Source organism: Mauremys mutica, chromosome 12 (genome assembly GCF_020497125.1).
Source record: "Mauremys mutica isolate MM-2020 ecotype Southern chromosome 12, ASM2049712v1, whole genome shotgun sequence".
NCBI lineage: Eukaryota > Metazoa > Chordata > Testudines > Geoemydidae > Mauremys > Mauremys mutica.
The window spans coordinates 23,422,543-23,442,788 of record NC_059083.1 but is presented as its reverse complement, the minus strand read 5'-3'; the positions used below and the strand labels follow the sequence as shown (position 1 = coordinate 23,442,788).

Genomic DNA, 20,246 nt, shown 5'->3' with positions numbered 1-20,246 from the left:
CAGGGGCCGAAGGCGTTTCTTGCTGGAATGAGGTCGGCACCTGCCTCGCTCCACAGGAAAGGGTGAGGGGAGAGAAGCAGGAGGTGGTTTTGGTGCTATCACCTGCCTTCTAACAGCCCCATGGTGAGAGCACTCGGCTGGCACCTGTGAGACCCACGTTCAGTTCTCCCATCAAGCTCTGAGCAGCAGCTCACGAACGTGAGTATCAACCTCAGGGCAAACAGCTATAAACCAGGGCACAGACTCCAACTGGTCGTGTGTCCTGTATTTAGACTTCACCTCCCAGCTATCAAGTGAGAACGCTCAAGCACTAGAACAGCCTGAACATGGAGTCACAGACAGTCCCCTTGGGTTCTCTCGTCTGTCTCGCTGCTTTTCTGCCTCCTCCCCTGCTTCGTCTCCCTGCTCCCCCTGCCGGGGTGGCCCCCCGTGGTACCGCAGGCCCCGTGCCGCTCTCAGAAGCGGCTGGCACAGCACCAGGTCCCTGGGGCCCCGGGGGGAGGGGGCGGGTAAAGGGCTCCATGTGCTGTTCCAGGCACCACCCCCAGCAGCTCCCATAGGCTGGGAACAGGAACTGCGGCCAATGGGAGCTTTGAGGGAGGTACCTGGAGGCATGACAAGGGCAGCACGCGGCGTCCTGTGTCCCTCCCCCAACCCAGGGGCCATGCAGGGACCTGGTGAGTGGTGCGGTGTGGAGCCAGGGCAGGCAGGCAGGGAGCGCGCCGCTGCAGGTAAGTGGCGCCAGATCAGAGCCCAAACCCCTCCTGCACCCCACCCACCAACTCTCTGCCCTGAGGCCCCTGCCTGCACCTCGCACCCCTTCTGCACCCCAACCCCCTGCCCTCAACCACCTGCCTTCACCCCGTACCCGTCCTGCACTCCAACTCCCTGTCCTGAGCCCCTTCCTGCTTACCGCACCCCCTCACACACACCAACCTTTATGATGTTTGCCTTGAAAAAAATAAATAAAATTTCCGGGGTGCACACCCGAATGGAATGTGCTGCGCACGCCTGTGAGTGTGACCCTGCAGCGCCAGCAGACAGACAGGAGGGAGCGGAAGCAGCAGGCTGCCAGCTGAGCAGCTTCCAAGCCACAGGGGGCTGCTCTGCCTTTGCTGCTGGCTCCAGCAGGGCTCCCTGAGCAAGCTCACTCCCCACCCCACTCAGGCCCGCCCTGCCTGACCAGTAGGGCCTAAAAAATAGGAGGGCCTAAGACTAAAGCCACATTAGCCTAATAGGTAATCGGGCCCTGCCTGGAGACCTGGAGCAGGAGACAGTGTCTGCCCAGCCCAGGAAGAGCCATTAATAGAACCCGTTGTACCCGAAGACAAAGGGAGCAGGAGGTGGCAGCACTGGAGGGAGAGACTCCCCCTAATCCAGGTACAGGAAAGAGCCCCCCTCAGCACAAGGCAAAGGGATGTGGCAGCCCTGAGGGGGAAACCTCTCCATTCATGTCTCTGAATTTAATATTTCAGACATGTAGAAATAGTCACCAGAACTCAGCTGGTCAGAGTTAAGGGTGTTTGAATACTGGGCACTGAGAGAGAGAGAGACCTGGTTAGGTGCCACCGGACTGCAGTAAGGGGAACCCAAGCAACTGGGCCCCAGGATCCTCTGATAATTCAAACCTCTCGGACTGGATCAGAGCCGATCCACTGCTCCAGTCTTGGGGTCCCTGGGCACATTCTTGGGGGGCTCTCTAGCCCCCTATATGAGGTGTGAAACCTGCTGCATAACCCCCAGTGCAGAGCTGACCCTTCAGACTCCCCCATGCCTGAACACACCATCTCCCAGAACTCCAGGCCAAGGTGAGAGCCTGCTGGTTTCAGCTGAATTCTCTCCGGGGGCACATTGTGACCATTTAACATATGGAGAGACTCTTTGCACACATCCAACATTATTGCTCTTTCACTTAACCAGCTAAAACACAAGAGAGTTCCAGGGCCGGCTCTAACATTTTTGCCGCCCCAAGCAAAAAAAAAGATCGACGCCCCCCAGCACCCCCTCAAGCCGCCCAAGTCCCCGCTCCCCCAGCGCCTCATTGCGCCACCCAAGTCCCCACCCCCCCCGAGCATCGCGTCGCGCCGCCCAAGTCCCCGCCCCCCCCAGCGCTGCCTGGCCAAACCAAAAACAACAAAACCAAACCCCGATCGCCGCCTCCTCCCAAGGTGCCGCCCCAAGCACGTGCTTGGTAGGCTGGTGCCTGGAGCCGGCCCTGGCTGCTAAGGTCTGCACTGGCCCTTGCAGTCACTGAGTAGGGGGCCTACTGAACCAACCCTCTCTCTGCCTCAGTTTCCCCATCTATACAATGCCTGTGTGTCTCTTCGCATTACAGTCTATGGAGGACAAGGGCCTCATGGTGCTGAGCTCTGAGCAGACGCTGAGCAAGTAGACGCAGAAAGCGAATGAGTCAGTGTCCTAACCCTGAAAAGTCTCAATTTACTGAGAAAGGGGCAGAGCACAAAAATATCACCCCAGCTGTCTGACTGAATGTCTCTCAGTAACCAGCTGCACACGGTACATCCCCAGGGCCCGGGGAGAGAAATGACAGGTACGATATGCACCATTACAGTCTTTTTCCTTCCTGTAACCCTGTACCAAAGCACTGAATCTGCTCTGCTCTGCAATGCAGAGTGAAGACTCAGGTACCTGAGGGAGCAGCAGGGGAAAGGTGTTTGAATGATGCCTGCAAATCTCAAGCCCCACGGAGACCAACGAAAGATCAGCACTTCCCTGCGCTGAGCTGCAACATCTATTAACCACGTTGTTAAACTGCTGCAACGCTGGACCCGGGTAACTAGCTGCATCCGCAGCAGCATCTCTGCCCAGCACGGCTCCCCCACCACAGCTGAATTCCTTCTCCTTGTCCCAGATGGCGGCTTCCCAGACTGCCCCAGGCCTCCTCAGTCAGTCCCCATGTTGCCGGCCCAAAAAAGGCCTGAGGCAGCAAACAGTGGTTCGTTGCCCGGTGTGCGTCGCACTAATTATCACACCAGGGTGGAGAATGCAGAAAAAGTTTATTTGAGCTCAAGTAAGGTGCCAGGGAGGTATTTACAACCTCAAATCCTGCACACAGAGATACAAGCTGTGTGTCCCTTCTTATACATGATTTCAACAAGGCATTCTCATTACCCCCCATTGCCCACTCACCCCCCTTCTCCCTTCTAGTCCCCTCCCATATAATAGGCACTTTGTATAGTTAACAATTACATCAAACAGATTAAATCATCCTTGACAGCAAACAATTCATCTTGTAACTTTTCAAGGCTGTTACCTTGGTTTACTTCTGAATTTATTACCTTGTCTCTCCTTTTCCTAAACTAAACACAAGTAGGGCCCCTATTTACTATCTTCTGCTGTCCGTGTTCCACTGATAAGGAGCAGTTACACATTCCATTCTAAATGCTGACTTAGGAATTCAACTAGAGTTTAACATAAAGGGACTCTTAGACCAGCATAAAATAACTTTGGTCCATTTCAGGCCTGGTACAGAAAAGCTTCATTAACACTGTGTTTTTCTACCCTCCTAAGTTATCTAGGGATATGCCTAATGGCACCAACAATCCCCCCCTTTGAGAATACTCAACAAACATTTGGCTGAGTTTTCTCATACTTTGAAGACAAAAACAACAATTAAACTCTAGGGAGCTGGGGTATGCAGTTCCACATTCATCCTCCCTATGGACCCGGTAGGATTCGGTATGTGGAAGCCCACACCCACCCTAACCGGTCCACATGCCTGGAAGGAGCATTGTGAATGTCCATACTTCCATCCAGAAAGTGTCCAAGTATGTCATCCCCCTGACCACAGATCAGATGGTTCCTGATAGTCTGTAAGGGCAGTGGGCCAAGTCTGGTGCTCAAGATCCATCTAAATATACCAGATCCCACTGCAATACCTTCCCAGTCTCAGTGATTCTCAATACCATCTCTGTCAGCAACTTCTGGGTCATAGAACTAAGGGTGGAAATGACATGTAACCCACCAACTCCAGCTTGTATTTGGGATAGCTGAGCTTTAAAAATAAGGCTAGTGGCCTTTTTCTAGGTGGCCCAATTTCTTATCATGTTCCCAGCTTTTAAGAATATTTCAAATGGTTGCTATATTATTGGCCTGAGTCCACAGAGATCTGGTCAATTCCCTCTTCTTGCAGAGGAAACAATCTAGGCTCTCTGTTGTACTAATCTAATGGCAGCCCCTTGTGAGCAATACATGCTGGAGGATTTATCCAAAACACAGGGTGCAGCCTGTAGAATAAACCCCAAAATCTAATCAATACCACAGTCTCAAACAGGGGTCCCACAAATTTCTTCCTGCCAGTGTATAATTCTTGGTTTCTACACCAGGGTCAGTCCTTAATGTCCTTTTTGGTCAGGAAATCCTGGATTCTGACACTGCACAACGCTGTTGGTGGTCACCAGGACTTAATAAGGGTCTTTCCAGCATAGAGCCAAAGCAGTCTTTTGCTGGTGGAGCTTTACATCAATCCAGTTTCCTGGTTCCAAGAAGTGGCAGGCCTCCTAGGGTCTTTATGTAGTTTGTCTTTACCTGTGAAAAAAGAAACCTAACACATTTCATGAGTGCCTGTCAACGATTTGCAGACTCTACAGCTGTGTGGGCACATTTAATTAAGCCCCCCTTGTCTTGGTTGTTAGCTAAGTCTTAGCTGAGAGCAGTGTCCTGAAATGGGGCTAATGCCCTATCTTTAAACTCAGCATGTTAGCTATTTTTCCTCAGTTAACTCGTTCTTCTTCCTTTGTCCTGTTTGGCCTCTTTTAACCTACAAAGGAAACTTAGCCTTCACTTATACATCTTTTTCTAACAATGAACACATATACATTGCCTTTATACAGTACATTAGTCTTATTATTTAAAGTTTGTCACATCTATCCTTTTACTAAAATAACTTTTTCCAGAGCTTTGGGACAACAAGTTAGGACAAGCACACCCACTTTAACGAGTTTATTTCATAGAGCCTCTAGTCCAATAGTTTCCCACCATCCCCAGCCCTCTGGCTAGAAATCTGAGATAGCCAGAAGGATTCAAATACAATATGGGGAGTGGGTTAACTTTCCATATCCTTGCTTCCAAAAACTATTAGTATGCAAGTTTTACTAACAATTTTCAATTAAAAGATTTGGCCAATAAAGTTTCTCTTTCTCTTACTTAAGGAGATGTATTAGACTTTAGTATATCACATTTTTCCCAATTTATCCAAGCACTTTGTATTCCAAGTTGAACAAAACAAGTATCTGTATTCCAATCCAGACTATCCCATAAACAAAATAATTTTGGCCACAAGACAGAACATAAAACACAAAACATAATTTTTACTGTGCCATCAAAGGCATGGTATGTTGAATGCTGTTCAGCTAGCATCAGTTTTCTCTGATTATCTGAAAGACAAAAACAGAAGTCTACCCTTTCTGGGCAATCAATCATCACTGAAAATATACAAGTACCTTAGTTGATTTCAGGCAAAACAGGGGAATTACCCCATATTTTCATATATATATATTTCATAGGCAGCTTAGGTCTCAGTGACTTCTACTTTATCAGTTAGATAACTTGCATCAATACAGATGCTTCCTGACTTGCTCTTTACTTTTAACTCCTGCTTTTAAACACTGAAAGAAAACATCATCACTTATAGTGCCTTTAGAACCTAATAAGATTTCAATTACATAGCACTATATACATTTTTTAGATAATTCAACTAAATGGGTCATAACCAAATGATTGCAATCTAATAATTTCTTTGCCTGAATTTATTTACAAACATTTCAAAGACACCAAGAATTTTTCTCTTTAGCATTTTTACAAAGTTCAACTGCTGTTCCCTCCAGCAACTATGGAGTTAACTTTTCACACTGCCTTAAATCACTATTACAAGTATCCTCCTGGGTATTTGAAATCCCCATGTTTATACCTATGTACTCCTTTCTTCTACTAGACCCTCAAAAGTTTCCAACCCGTTTTCCAATCTCTCCGTCTGTTGCTTGCCTGCCTGGGCCCGATCCTTCTTTTCTAGCTGAACCGTTCTTTCCCTAGACACCAATTTGCTCCACTGCCAGTTTTAACTAAGGGGGGGTTGGTTTCTCAATTAGCCCCCACCCTTCTGGTCTTTTTCCATAAAACATTTTAACTCACAAGACTACCCGAGTCCTCCCTTATGAGGCTTGCCACCTGGGCAAAACACATGGCCCACTGGTGTTTAATCATTTAATTTCCCTTTGTAGCAAACACACTGCTATTACGGTGTATGCTGAGCACAAATAGTTAAATTTTGGCAAGTCCCTGAAGGACTGGTACTTGCTTAGCCAGGGCTTCCTTTTCTAACTGGAAATCCTGTCTCAAAGCCTGCAACTTGCCCTGAGCGCAGGTTTGAGTTGCTGTCTGGGTCATGATCTATGCTCTTAATTGCTCAATTCTAGTTATCAAGTACATATTTGTTCTTTTTCTCCAACTACTCTATTGCCCAGTCCTGCTGCAACTGGGGGTAGAACCCCTTTCCAGTTCTCAGACTTACTGCAGCTGAGAGTAGGCTCATCTTTAATCATGCAATCCTCAACATATAACACCAATAGTACCAAACAAAAGAAACTCAACATAACAAAGGTAAAACATATAAATGGTGTAAATTCTATAGGGCTCCCCCATTCTCAATTACTCACCAAACTGTAACCAATTTATCTATTGCAGGACGTTGGGGGAGGACAAAACACACCATATAACCAAACCCCAAAGCTTCCCCAAGCCTTAAGCCACTTTAATACTCACACATATCCAGACTGACCATGTCTGTATATAACATTCAGAGAAGGGGAATAGGTGGACGGGAGATTATTCTGTATACAGCTTATCCAATATTTCCAACATGCTTCCACTCTTGGGAGAGCTGTTCTTTTACACCCTGGAATCTCCTGCAGTGTCTCTTTCAGAGATTCAGGTCACCAAGCCATACCAACACTGGGATTGCAAAGACTGTTAAATCTCACTGAACAGTTAAGCTTTGCAAATGCAATCTCAGTTCTGTAACTTATATTACCTTTAATTTACCTCTGTCTATATTTTCCCACAGCCAGCTGGGGCTAAAAGCAGTTTTTTTCTTTTGTACTTAACATAGTCTGACCTAATACACAGAGCAGCTCTCCTTATCTCTGGGCTTAGCTGAGTTTCAAATTAACCCATTCCTAGACGAATTGCTCACACTGTGTCAGAGGCTTTTCCTTTGGTAATTAAAAGCTCCTCTAAGATATATGATCTTATCTAGATTGAAGATACCTTCTAATGGACATTGTTTAGATGGATTTTCACGCGTGTAAAGATTCCAATTCTCTAAATACCTGCAGGTTTCAGGACCATAATGTACGTACATGTACTATGCTGGGGTACCCTTAGGGGGTGAGGTAGAATGTTTAGACTGTCCCTTCCCCCATTTTCCACTTACACACACAAAGAGGGGGGCCCTGTCCGCGCTAGCGGCTCATAAACTAAGAATCTCTCCCTACAGGGGGGGGAGGGAAGATGGGTTCACACATTCCTAGACCCAGGCAGCTTCCTCGCCGGACGATGCCAGGCTGAGTCAGCCCACCGTGGGTCGGATCTCCTAAAGATCCACTAATTACTGGGCTTGCGTTAGACTAGTCCTGATCATTAGCATTTGCTTCACAGGTTAATCTGGGCGTCTTCCAGTAACAGACACTCACACAGGTATACACACACACACACACACACCAAGACCATTATTCCCACGGACAATCCTCCTCCCAGTGCAGCTCTGGGGCATATGATGGGGGATTTTTACAAGAGCTCTCTATACAAACAGTTTCAAAAGCTACCCATTCGCTAACAAAACAAAAGTAATTGAAGGATCATGTTGTAATTAAGTGATCCTTCTGGTGGCCACCTTTCCTGGCTCTCTAGTTGATATTGAGGCCAGTCTACTGTACAGAACCTTTTTAATTTACCCTTAATCATTGGATCCAAACCAAACACTTTCCAATTTGCTAGAATGCATTCTGGGGGCATACACCGTGCCCTGCCTGTACTCTATCCCTGCCCCATACCTATGGGAAGACACTGGGCGTCCCCAGGTCTTAACAGGCAAACAAAAGGTTAACAGCACTGAACTGTTCCTACCTTTTCCACAGGACCGGTTCCCCACCGTCGCCCGCAGCTGCTTCTCCACTATCTGAGTGCGTTGCACCGTTGTGCCTTCCAAGGTCGGTCTGACACGTCCCTGCCGAGGCCCCCGGTAAAAGCACCGGTGCGCGCTGGCATCGGCTGTGACTGTCGTCCACCGGCCATTGGAGGAGTCCGGGCAAGGCACAATTTTGCCTCGAGCCCACCCAGGGACGCCAAGACTGTTGCCGGCCCAAAAAAGGCCTGAGGCAGCAAACAGTGGTTCGTTGCCCGGTGTGCGTCGCACTAATTATCACACCAGGGTGGAGAATGCAGAAAAAGTTTATTTGAGCTCAAGTAAGGTGCCAGGGAGGTATTTACAACCTCAAATCCTGCACACAGAGATACAAGCTGTGTGTCCCTTCTTATACATGATTTCAACAAGGCATTCTCATTACCCCCCATTGCCCACTCACCCCCCTTCTCCCTTCTAGTCCCCTCCCATATAATAGGCACTTTGTATAGTTAACAATTACATCAAACAGATTAAATCATCCTTGACAGCAAACAATTCATCTTGTAACTTTTCAAGGCTGTTACCTTGGTTTACTTCTGAATTTATTACCTTGTCTCTCCTTTTCCTAAACTAAACACAAGTAGGGCCCCTATTTACTATCTTCTGCTGTTCGTGTTCCACTGATAAGGAGCAGTTACACATTCCATTCTAAATGCTGACTTAGGAATTCAACTAGAGTTTAACATAAAGGGACTCTTAGACCAGCATAAAATAACTTTGGTCCATTTCAGGCCTGGTACAGAAAAGCTTCATTAACACTGTGTTTTTCTACCCTCCTAAGTTATCTAGGGATATGCCTAATGGCACCAACACCCACATCCCCTCCTGCAGCCGCAATGGGCAAGTGGCCTGAGAGGTCTCTGTTTATCCCACACCAGGTACCCTGCAGGCCCCTAGTGCGAGCTCCCCGCACACCCGCTGCCCTCGGCTGTTGGGCTCCAGCCCTCACCTGGGGGACAGGAGCTTGGTCTCCCTGCAGTCCCTGGTCTCTCTGCCTGGACTAACATACAGGGAGAAAATGGGGGCAGGGCCTTGCTGGGAGTGGTTGCGTTACAGGGGCACCTGCCCCATTAGGGCCCAGTCTGAGCTCCCAGCACATTCCACAGGCCCCTGAGCTGCCATCAGATGGACTTTCAGCCTCGGTCCGTGTGGTGGTGGGGGAGGAATTGAGTTACTGCCCTGGGGGAGCTGCTGGGGGAGGGAGGAGATTTACCTGCTCACAATTTTAACAGTTCTAAAGCTTCAACATTTTGACTTTCAGTGTCCAGTGTCATTAAATAGTTCTGGTCTGACCAAAATATTGTCTGATCCCCCCATAATTTCCGACAACTGTGAACATTTTAATTGCAATGAAATGCTTAAAACCCAGATTGTCGTGCAGCTGTGAAAGTTTAAATCCATAAATATAAAAATTGATTAAAATAAACATCTGTCAAAATTATATATTATAACAAAATAGTTCTGCCCAGCCTGACTATCACTCCTTAGACACCCAGCTCCTGCTCCTCCAGGTTCAGCCTCACAGGGGGATGCCTCAGTGACCCTCCCCACCAGCTCAGGGGCTGATTGCAGGACCGGAGCCCTTTGGGGTTTTAATTACAGGCTAATTTCACTGAAAGTTACCTGGCACTGGTGTGATTGTACATTTTTACACTAAAGCCTCCAGGGATTAAATTGGTTGGATCCTTCCTGCTCTGCAAACAGCAGGAGTCATTTTCAGGCAAGGAAACACCCCCTTGCTGCTGCAGGCGGGGCATAGTTTGAATTCAGGAATTTGAAACAAAGCCTGTTACAAACTGCCCAGAGGGAGCCATGGCTGCAGAGAACCCAGTGGAAAGTGTCCAGGAAGAAGCGACATGTCCCATCTGTCTGGAGTATTTCACAGAACCTGTCAGTCTGGAGTGTGGGCACAATTTCTGCCGAGCCTGCATCGCCCAGTGCTGGGAGGGAACCGATACAGCCGCCTCCTGCCCTCAGTGCAGAGAAACTGTGCAACAGAGAAACCTCAGGCCCAACAGGCAGCTGGCAAATATCCTAGTACTCGTCAAGCAGTTGAGTTTACAGGCGGCAAAAGGAGCAGGAGGGGACTGGGTGTGTGAGAGACACCAGGAGGCTCTGAAACTGTTCTGTGAAGAGGATCAAACCCCCATCTGTGTGGTGTGCGACAGATCCCGGGCTCACCGCGCTCACACAGTGGTTCCCATCGAGGAGGCTGCCCAGGAGTACAAGGTAGGGAATTGCTGTCAAATTTAATGGGTTAACTTCTGGGTTTTAATTACAGGCTAATTTCACTGAAAGTTTCCAGTCACATATGTTACTCATCATTTAGCTCTGCAAAGTCTTCATTGTGTGGGGAGATGCTATAACAAAATTAATGATCTGGCAGTGCGGCAATAAAGGCAAAATATTAAATCTTGAAAGCAGGATTTACTCCACTCTCAGGGCTTGGCTACACTTACAAGTTGCAGCGCTGGTGGAGGCTTTCCAGCGCTGCAACAACACCCCGTCCACACTTGCAGGGCACAACCAGCGCTGCAACTCCCTGGTTGCAGCGCTGGCTGAAAACCCATCCCGGCAGGGGTATAAGGAGTGCAGCGCTGGTGATCCAGCGCTGCTCAGCAGGTGTGGACACTCACCAGCGCTTTACCTGTCCTCCAGGGAATAAGGAGTTATCCCAGAATTCCTGTTCAGCCATTCTGCACATCAGTTTGCACTCTACTGCTCTTGCCTCAGGTGACCCGCCCTTTAAATGCCCCGGGAAATTTAAAAATCTCCTTCCTGTTTGCTGCAGCCAGGTGTGGAGTGCAATCAGTTAATCAGTTACAGGTTACAGGTAACCATGCCTCCACGCGGCAAACGAGCCCCAGCATAGAGCACTGGTGAATTGCAGGACCTCATCAGTGTTTGGGGTGAGGCATCTGTTCAGGCACAGCTGCGCTCCGGCCGTAGGAATTACGATATCTTTGAGCAGATATCAAGGGCCATGCTGGATCGGGGCCATGATCGGGACGCACTACAATGCAGGGTGAAAGTTAAAGAGCTGCGGAGTGCCTATTACAAAGCCCAAGAGGGCAATCGACGATCCGGAGCTGCTCCCACGACCTGCCGTTTTTACAGGGAGATGGATGATATACTTGGGGGTGACCCCACTGCCAATCCCAGGATAACGATGGACACTTCTGAGCAGGCTGGGGGACAGGAGGAGGAGGCGGAGGAGGCGGTGGGGGGGGGAGAGGAAACCGCGAGTGAAGCTCCTGGGATGGGGGAAGAAACCGCAGATTCCCTGGAGGCATGCAGCCAGGAGCTCTTCTCAAGCCAGGAGGAAAGTACCCAATCGCAGCAGCCAGCAGTTGCAGAAGGACAAGCAGAGGAGCGGGTTACCGGTAAGCGGCTTTTATTTTCTGGGTGCAATGTTTCTGGAGAGGAAGGGGGGTTATGGATGCATGCATGCCAGCCTCTAGATGTGGAATAGCCCGTTGATGTGGTCTATCACGTCGCGGTAATCTGCTTCAGTTATCTCAGCAAAAGCTTCATCCAGAGCGTGGGCAATATGCCTGCGCAGGTTTATAGGCAGAGCCACTGTGTCCCTTGTCCCAGTGACGGTGACGCGTCCGCGCCACTCTTCTGCCAGTGGTGGGGGGACCATTTCTGAACACAGGCACGCCACATAGGGTCCCGGGCGGAATCCCCATTGCTCTAAAAGAGCCCCCCGCTGTTCCCTAGTGACTCGCAGTAGGGAAACATCTTCCAGGATTAAGTCCTGTGAAAAATGTTGGGAGACTCTTTAGTGAAGAGATAGGGAGATAAGATCACCCCTGCATCTGCATCTTCACTCAACCCCTCTAGCACTCCAGATTACCCGAAGCAACCAGCTCCCCTCTATCACTCAAGCCCCACTTCTCCCTATATAAGTAAGCACTCCTCACTCACCATTTCGTGGCTTCTGTTGTGTTATGCGTGTGGGGAAAAGAATGCAAGTGAGAACTCCCTCAGTGTAACAATTCATGTCTGGAGATAGTGGATACAATGCTGCCCGTGTTAAATGTTGTCATTTCTGTTTCTACAGTGACCTTGACTACTGGACTGCCCAGATGTTCAACATCACAGAGGCTTCAAAATTTGAGAAAAAATCCCCGAAAGAGCAAAGAGGACATGCTGAAAACTGTTCTTAATCAGTCTGCTCGAGAGAGTAAAGAATTGAAGGAGTGGCGAGAGAAAGAAAGCAGGACCCGCAAGAGAAATGCAGTGGCCAAGAGGAAAAGCACGGAGCGGCTGCTAAGCATCCTGGAGCGCCAAGCGGAGTCTATAGAGTCACTCGTTGCCATGCAAGCAGACCACTACCGTGCTACTCCCCCACCCGCCCCGTCCTTTGTGCCTTGTGCCCCAATGTCAGCTCAAACCACCTTTCCCCAGCATCCAGGTTCTTACCACCACCAGCTGCCTCCAACACCTGTACGTTCCCCAACCAGCCCTGATACCTACCACCACCCTTACCCTCTGCATTCAACCCCCATCACCATGCAGTATATGAACCCTGAAGTGCAGGATTCATTAAACAGCAATCCAGACAGGGCATATGCAAACTTGTGACTGTACAGTTCACCAACCCACACCCCTGCCCTCTTGTGTTCATGAAATGTTGTGTGTCTGTCTGTCTGTCAAGGAAGTTTTTTTCTTTTCAATAAAACAATTCTTGGCTTTGAAAACAGTCTTTATTATAGCAGATAGTGAAAGATACCTTAGCCCAGTAAAGAAAGAGGCACTGCAAATCATATTATTATTATGGATAATAGAATAACAGTGTAAGCAGTGCAATTCACTCCCATGCAAGGCAGCAAACATTACTGTTGGCTTTCAGCCTCAAATTCTTCCCTCAAGGCATCCCTAATCCTTGTAGCCCTGTGCTGGGCCTCTCTATTAGCCCTGCTCTCTGGCTGTGCATATTCAGCCTCCAGGACTTGAACCTCGGTGGTCCATGCCTCACTGAATGTTTCACCCTTCCCTTCACAAATATTATGGAGGGTACAGCAAGCGCTTATAACCGCGGGGATGCTGCTTTCCCCCAAGTCTAGCTTCCCATACAAACATCTCCAGCGAGCTTTTAAACGCCCAAAAGCACACTCCACAGTCATTCTGCACCGGCTCAGCCTGTAGTTGAACCGGTCCTTGCTCCTGTCAAGCTTCCCTGTATAGGGTTTCATGAGCCAAGGCAGTAACGGGTACGCGGGGTCTCCAAGGATCACAGTGGGCATTTCGACATCCCCTACTGTGATCTTCCTGTCTGGGAAAAAAGTCCCTGCCTGCATCTTCCTGAACAGGCCACTGTTCCGAAAGATGCGTGCATCATGCACCTTTCCAGGCCAGCCTGTGTAAATGTCAATGAAACGCCCGCGGTGATCCACAAGCGCCTGGAGAACCATAGAGAAATACCCCTTACGATTAACGTACTCTGATGCCAGGTGGGGGGGGGGCCAGAATAGGAATATGCGTCCCATCTATCGCCCCTCCACAGTTAGGGAAACCCATTTGTGCAAAGCCATCCACAATGTCCTGCACGCTCCCCAGAGTCACGGTCTTTCTTAGCAGGATGCGATTAATTGCCTTGCAAACTTGCATCAAAACGATTCCCACGGTCGACTTTCCCACACCAAACTGGTTCCCGACCGACCGGTAGCTGTCTGGAGTTGCCAGCTTCCAGATTGCAATAGCCACCCGCTTTTCCACCGTCAGGGCAGCTCTCAATCTTGTGTCCTTGCGCCGCAGAGTGGGGGCGAGCTCAGCACACAGTCCCATGAAAGTGGCTTTTCTCATACGAAAGTTCTGCAGCCACTGCTCGTCATCCCAGACTTCCATGACGTTGTGATCCCACCACTCAGTGCTTGTTTCCCGAGCCCAAAAGCGGCGTTCAACGGTGCTGAGCATTTCCGTGAATGCCACAAGCACTGTAGTGTCACACGCGGCAGGCAAATCCATATTGATATCATCGTCGGACTCCTCACTGTCACTTTGGAGCTGAAGGAATAGCTCGACTGCCAAACGTGTTGTGCTGGTGACACTCATCAGCAGAGTCCTCAGCAGATCGGGCTCCATTTGCCACAGAAATCGCGATTCACACAGAGAGTAACAGAAAGACACTCACAATGGCGCCAAACGCTGCCGGAAAGAGTGAATGCTGGGATGTGAAGCGATGCACCACGGGGCGCTGGCAAACAGGAAGCGGAATGACCCGCACACTTCCTTCCCCTTCCTACAATACTCAGCGCCAAAATGGGACGAGGTGCTCTGTGGGATAGCTGCCCACAATGCACCTCTCAATACAGCGCTGGAAAGTGCTGCAAGTGTGGCCACACTGCAGCGCTGGTAGCTGTCAGTGTGGCCACACTCCAGCGCTGGCCCTACACAGCTGCATGACCAGCGCTGTAACTCCCAGCGCTGCAAATTGTAAGTGTAGCCAAGCCCTCAGAAGCGCCGCTCACTCCATACCCCTCCCCTCCATTGCTCTCCCCCACCCTCACTCACCTTCACCGGTCTGTGGCAGGAGGTTGGGATTCAGGTGGGGGTGCGGGCTCTGGGCTGGAGCCGAGGGGTTTGCAATCTGGGAGGGGGCTCTGGGCTGAGCCTGGGGCAGTGTTGGGGTGCAGGAGGGGGTCTGGGAAGCTGGCTCTAGCTGGGCGACACTGACTTACCTCAGGTGGCTCATGGTCAGCAGTGCAGTGGGGCTAATGCAGGCTCCCTGCCTGTCCCAACCCTGTGCCACTCCTTGAACGCGCCAATGTGCCCCTTGGGGGGGTGGGGGGGTGTGGCTACGCGCGCTGCCCCTCTCTGCAAGAACCACTCCCGCAGCTCCCATTGTCCACAGTTCCCCATTTCCAGCCAATAGGAGCTGCGGGGGTGGTGCTTGCAGGCAGGAGCCCCATGAAGAGAACCCTGCCCTCACTCCAGGCTGTGGGGGCATGATGGCCCCTTCTGGGAGTGCCGCACGGCTGGGGCAGTCAGGGAGCCTGCCTGCGCTGCCGGAGATCACGATCGACTGGGAGAATCTCCAGGATCTACTAATCAATTGCAATTGACTGGTAGGTGATCACTGGTCTAGCTAGACAAAAGGTGGGAAGGGAAACTGAGGCACAAAGCAGGGCAGCAAAGTTGCACACAGTCACCCGGCATGTCAGTGACAGAGCTTAGCATAGAACCCAGATGTCCTTAGACCCTGGCCAAGGCCCAAACCACTTTGCCATGCTGCCATCTTAGCATCAGCCCCACCCAGTGATGTAGTGTCCCCGTTAGGTGGGAGAGACGCCTTGATAAAGGTCCCAGGCCCACCAGGGAGAGACGGTTTCTCACTGGGATTCTGAACTCCCGTGTTGCTCCACGAGGGGTTAAACTCAGATGCTGCCGGCCTGCACTAGAGGAGATCACTGGGCTAAACACTGTGTGGGACCCCGAGCACCTTCAGTCTGCACACAAAAGGGCTCCAGACAGCTCAGGTCCATGCCAAGTACCACTGCGATTACACTGGGTTGTAGCAAAACTAACCCCAGGCTGGAGCTGACCGGTGCCAGTCTGACCCGCTCTGTTGTGTACGTGGGCAAGGACCAGCCAAAGTGGTTCCATTAGTCCAGGGTCTCAAACACGCGCCTGCGAGGTTATTTTCTGTGGCCTGCGAGCTCCTCGCGGCCTCCCCCAAGTGTTTATCTAGAGCGGCTCCAGCCCCACGCGCACCAGGGTCAGGGCAGGTTCCCTTCCTGTCGGCCGGCTCTGCCCCGGCGCTGCTCCGGGAAGTGGACGGAACCTGGGGGAGCAGAGGCGCAGGGGTGTGTGTGTTGCTGTTGCTTCAGGCACCACCCCCAGCAGATCCCATTGGCTGCGGTTCCCCGTTCCCAGCCAATGGGAGATGCTGGGGGCAGTGCCTGAAGCAACAGCAACACACAAACCCCATGCCCCTGCTCCCGCACGTTCCAGCGGCTTCCCGGAGCGGCGCAGGGGCAGGGCAGGCAGAGCCTGCCCTTCCCCCGGTGCACGCTGGGACAGAGCCTGCCCCCCGAACTGCTCCTGCAGTCGAACCTCCTGCCCTGAGCCCCTTGCCGCATCCTGCACCCCGACCCCCTGCCACACCCCTCCTGCACCCCAACTCCCTGCCCTGACCCCCTGCTGCACCCCACACCCCAACCCATTGCCCTGAGCCCCCTGCCGCATCCCTCCCGCACCTCAACTCACTGCCCTGAACCTCCTGCCACACCCCGACCCCCTGCTGTACCCTGCACCCTGGCCCCCTGCCCTGAGCCCCTTGCTGCACCCTTCATCCCTCCTGCACCCCCCACCCCAACTCCCTGCCCTGAGCCCCTTCCTCACCCCACACCCCTCCTGCACCCCCTGGGGGCAGGGAGGGGGCAGAGTTGGGGTGGGGATTTCGGGGAAGGGGTTGGAATGGGGGCAGGGAAGGGGTGGAGTGAGGGCGGGGCGAGGGCGGCGGGACGAGGTGTCAGTAATGCGGCCCTCAGGCCAATGTACTAGTCCTCATGTGGCCCTCATGGTCATTTGAGTTTGAAACCCCTGCATGAGTCCCACCAGGCAGCCTTTTGAAATCTCCCAGAATGCACTGCTTCCGGGATCTTTACCAGGGAATGGGACAGTGGGGCATCTGCCCAGGGAGCATCACCACGGAAAGGCTTTAGGACAGTAGTAGGGGAAACCCAAAGCCATTCTTTATACAAATCTGCATCATGTCTAATTAGGGTGGTCACTGAGGCATCCCCAGAACATCGGACATGCCCACACCTGCCTTCATGGGCCGGTCCTCACCAGTATCAGTCACCCTGTGTGGGCCCCACCACTGCTTTTTTCAGTGTGCCACCTGCCTGCATCATTTTGCATGAAGGTGCCACTCCCAACCTCATGGGTGTCCTCCTGCATCCTCCGTCTCCTCCTCTCCCTTTTGCACCGGACAAAGCCACATTCAGTGCCGAGTCCCTACCGGACAGGGAGCATGCTCCACAAGACTGGGATTGCGCAGCTTCAAACCAGACGAATTGCCTCCCGACATCTCATGGGGTTTGCCCTGGTGTTTAAACCAGTGCAGTCCCCAGGGCTTCAAGGGTGAAACCCGGGTGGCTTCGAGGAATTCTATCACTTCGTTCATTAAACCTTCTACAAAACAGGTTTATTGATTCACCCCCATGTAACTCCAGTGCCCTGTTATGCTCTGTACCACTAATCAATTCACAAATACCAGTAAAGCTTGGGTATCATTGAAATCTCTAATTACTAAAAACACTGAACCGGAATTGGTAATGAGTCTGAATGTGACACGCTCCCAGTCTCTATTAATGAGGTTTGATCTCCTTGGTGGCCCTGATGTCACAAAGCGATTAGAACCACAGTCATCTTGGGTTTTGGGTGGAAAAACACCCACTTCCAAGCACCTCTCAACTATCCAGATGAAAACACCCAAATCATTTCTGTTTCTTCAGGAAAGAATCCAGGCCCATTTGAAGACTCTGAGGGAAGAGAGAGAAAAGCTGCTGGGATTGAAAGCGACTGGAGAGGGGAATAGCCGGGAGTATCTGGTAGGTGCCTGTTGTTATGAACCAGCAGGGACTGGTAGTGGGAGGTCTATTTGGTGGCAGACTCCTGTGTGGCCTTGGTGAACATGGGCTTATGTGTGTGTTTCTCCATGACCATGGATTGTTGGGTTTGATTCATGTGTAGACGAGCCCTAAGCTTCTCTTTCAATTGATGAGTAGCCTTTGTGGCTTACCCAGAAATCCCCCCAAGTGAATTGAATGTCCCTGCGAAGTGCTGTCCACTGAGTCTAGACATTTTGTGCATTTTTAAAACCTTTGTTTCTTTTAACTCCCCTGACATCTCTGTCAGTGTAGTGCTGTGTCCTGCCTCCTGCTGCTCTGGGTCTGAATTTCTACACTCCATAAATAACAGAAGATGCTGACCATGACCGACAGAGAAACTTCCCTTTCAGGGGGATACCGGGGCCAAAGGGGAAGGTGTGAGAGAATCCCCTGCCTAGTACCCACAGGGTAGAGTCAAATGTCAGAAATTTTAGGATTTTCACAGAAAATCACCCTCCTGCACACTCAGCGCTCCATGAAAGGACCCTGGGCTCCACCCATGTCCCTGACCAACCCTTGCCCTATTTCATACAGAAACAAACACAAATCGAGAGGCAGAAGATTGTGTCTGAATTTCAGCAACTGCAGCAGTTCCTGGAGGAACAAGAGCGACTCCTGCTGGCCCAGCTGGAGAAGCTGGACAAGGAGATTGTGAGGATCCAGAATGAAAATGTCAGTAAATTCTCCGAGCACGTTTCCCGTCTCAGTGAGCTGATCAATGAGATGGAGGGGAAGTGTCGGAAGCCAGCGAGTGAATTCCTACAGGTGAGACTGATTGAGAAACATAGGTGGGTGCTCCAGGACAGCCAGCTCTCCCCCTCAGTGCTACCCACCATCAGCCCTGCCGATCAACTCCTCTCCCTTCTTCCAGCATCATCTGCCTGCTGCAATCAGCTGTTCCACTGTGTGCAGGAGATCCTGGGAGGGAGGGGAAGGAGCAGGGAGGGAGTGTGCTCATGTTAGGATTCCCTCCCCGCTTTGAACTCTGGGGGACAGATGTGGGGACCCACATGAAAGACCCCTAATCTCATATTCCTTCAGCTTAGGTTAAAACCTTCCCCAAGGCCTAAATTCCTTTCCTTGTCCTTGGACGGTATTGCTGCCACCACCACCAACTGATTTTAAACAAAAATTCAGAGATGGGTCACTTGTCCTCCCAAAATATCCCCCCAAGTGCCTTCACCCCATTTCCTGGTGAGGCTTGAGAATAATATATCAACCAATTGCCTTTAATGTAAGTACAGACCAGATCCTTATCTTTAGGCCACTAAAATCAATCAGGTCCTTAAAAGAAGAACTTTATTATAAAGAAAAAAGTACAAGAATCACACCTGCAAAATCAGGATGGAAGGTAACTTTACAGGGTAATAAAAAGACTTAAAACACAGAGGACTCCCCTCTGGACTCAGTTTCACAGTTACAAAAACAGGAATAAAACTACCTCTTCGCATAGGGAAAATTCACAAGCTAAAACAAAAAATAACCTAACGCATTTCCTTGCCTTAGTTAGAATTTTTGTAATCTTAGATGGATCATTTCAGGTAGGTTTTCAGGAGATGTTGTCCCTGCTTGGTCTATCTCTCTATCAGGAAAGGGAACAAAGAAACAGAGCCCAAACAAAACCTCCCCCAACCCACCAGATTTGAAAGTAGCTTCTTTCCTTATCAGTCCTTCTGGTCAGGAGCCAACCAGGTTATCTGAGCTTCTTAACCCCTTAGAGGTAAAGCGATTCAGTACAGCTGCAAGGAGGTATTTTATGTGACTCTTTCCTTTATATTTATGGCAGCTCACAAGAGGAGGTGAGGAAGAGACAGTGTGGAGGTTGAGTGGGAGTGGGAAGAGTTGGGTTGGGGTGTGGCATTGGGGAAAGGTTTGGAGTGGAGGTGGGGCATGGGGTTGAGCACCCCCAGGGACAATTGGAAACCAGCACTCATCATTAGAAACATGCCAGACCCCCACAGAGGGAGGAGCGGGCTGCTGAATCATAAGCACTGGAGTCCAGCAGTCGGAGATCTCAGTGTAACTCAGCACGTGCATTGCTGACATCTGAGTATTATTCTTAGCAGAGTCACAGGTATATGAAAGATGGAAAAGCCCCATTAGCTCAGGGAATCAGTGGCCCTGGGGCCAGGGCAGGGTCTCTTCCCCCATACGTCCTAAATCCCTTCCCTGGGATCCCCTGTGCGTGTGTGTCAGAGAGGACTGAAATTCTTTTGTCTCTCTTTCCTCTAGGATGTCAGAACCACCTTGAGCAGGTATGTGGCTCCCTCTCATTCCACAATGCTGGGAAAGAGCTTGATGATGAGGGTAGCACCGCATCTCCCCAGGGCTCTACAGCAAAATGTGTGGGGAGATCACGTGTTGGATACAAATCTCTCTGATCAACTCCATCCTGGGGTGCTCACTCTTGTACAGAAGACTCT

At 50.6% G+C, this 20,246-nt stretch overlaps 1 protein-coding gene across 1 annotated transcript in view; it reads left to right on the top strand.

Annotated features, from left to right (window-relative positions):
* The first annotated feature begins 1,278 nt into the window (after positions 1 to 1,278).
* LOC123344863 (zinc finger protein RFP-like) overlaps positions 1,279 to 20,246 on the top strand; it is a 38,356-nt gene continuing 19,388 nt past the window's right edge. Inside the window, exons 1-5 of the mRNA XM_044981359.1 lie at positions 1,279 to 1,380; positions 9,803 to 10,429; positions 17,668 to 17,763; positions 18,358 to 18,588; positions 20,056 to 20,078. Coding sequence (XP_044837294.1) covers positions 10,013 to 10,429; positions 17,668 to 17,763; positions 18,358 to 18,588; positions 20,056 to 20,078 — 767 coding nt within the window. The 5' untranslated portion in view covers positions 1,279 to 1,380; positions 9,803 to 10,012. The remainder of the gene's footprint in view (positions 1,381 to 9,802; positions 10,430 to 17,667; positions 17,764 to 18,357; positions 18,589 to 20,055; positions 20,079 to 20,246) is intronic.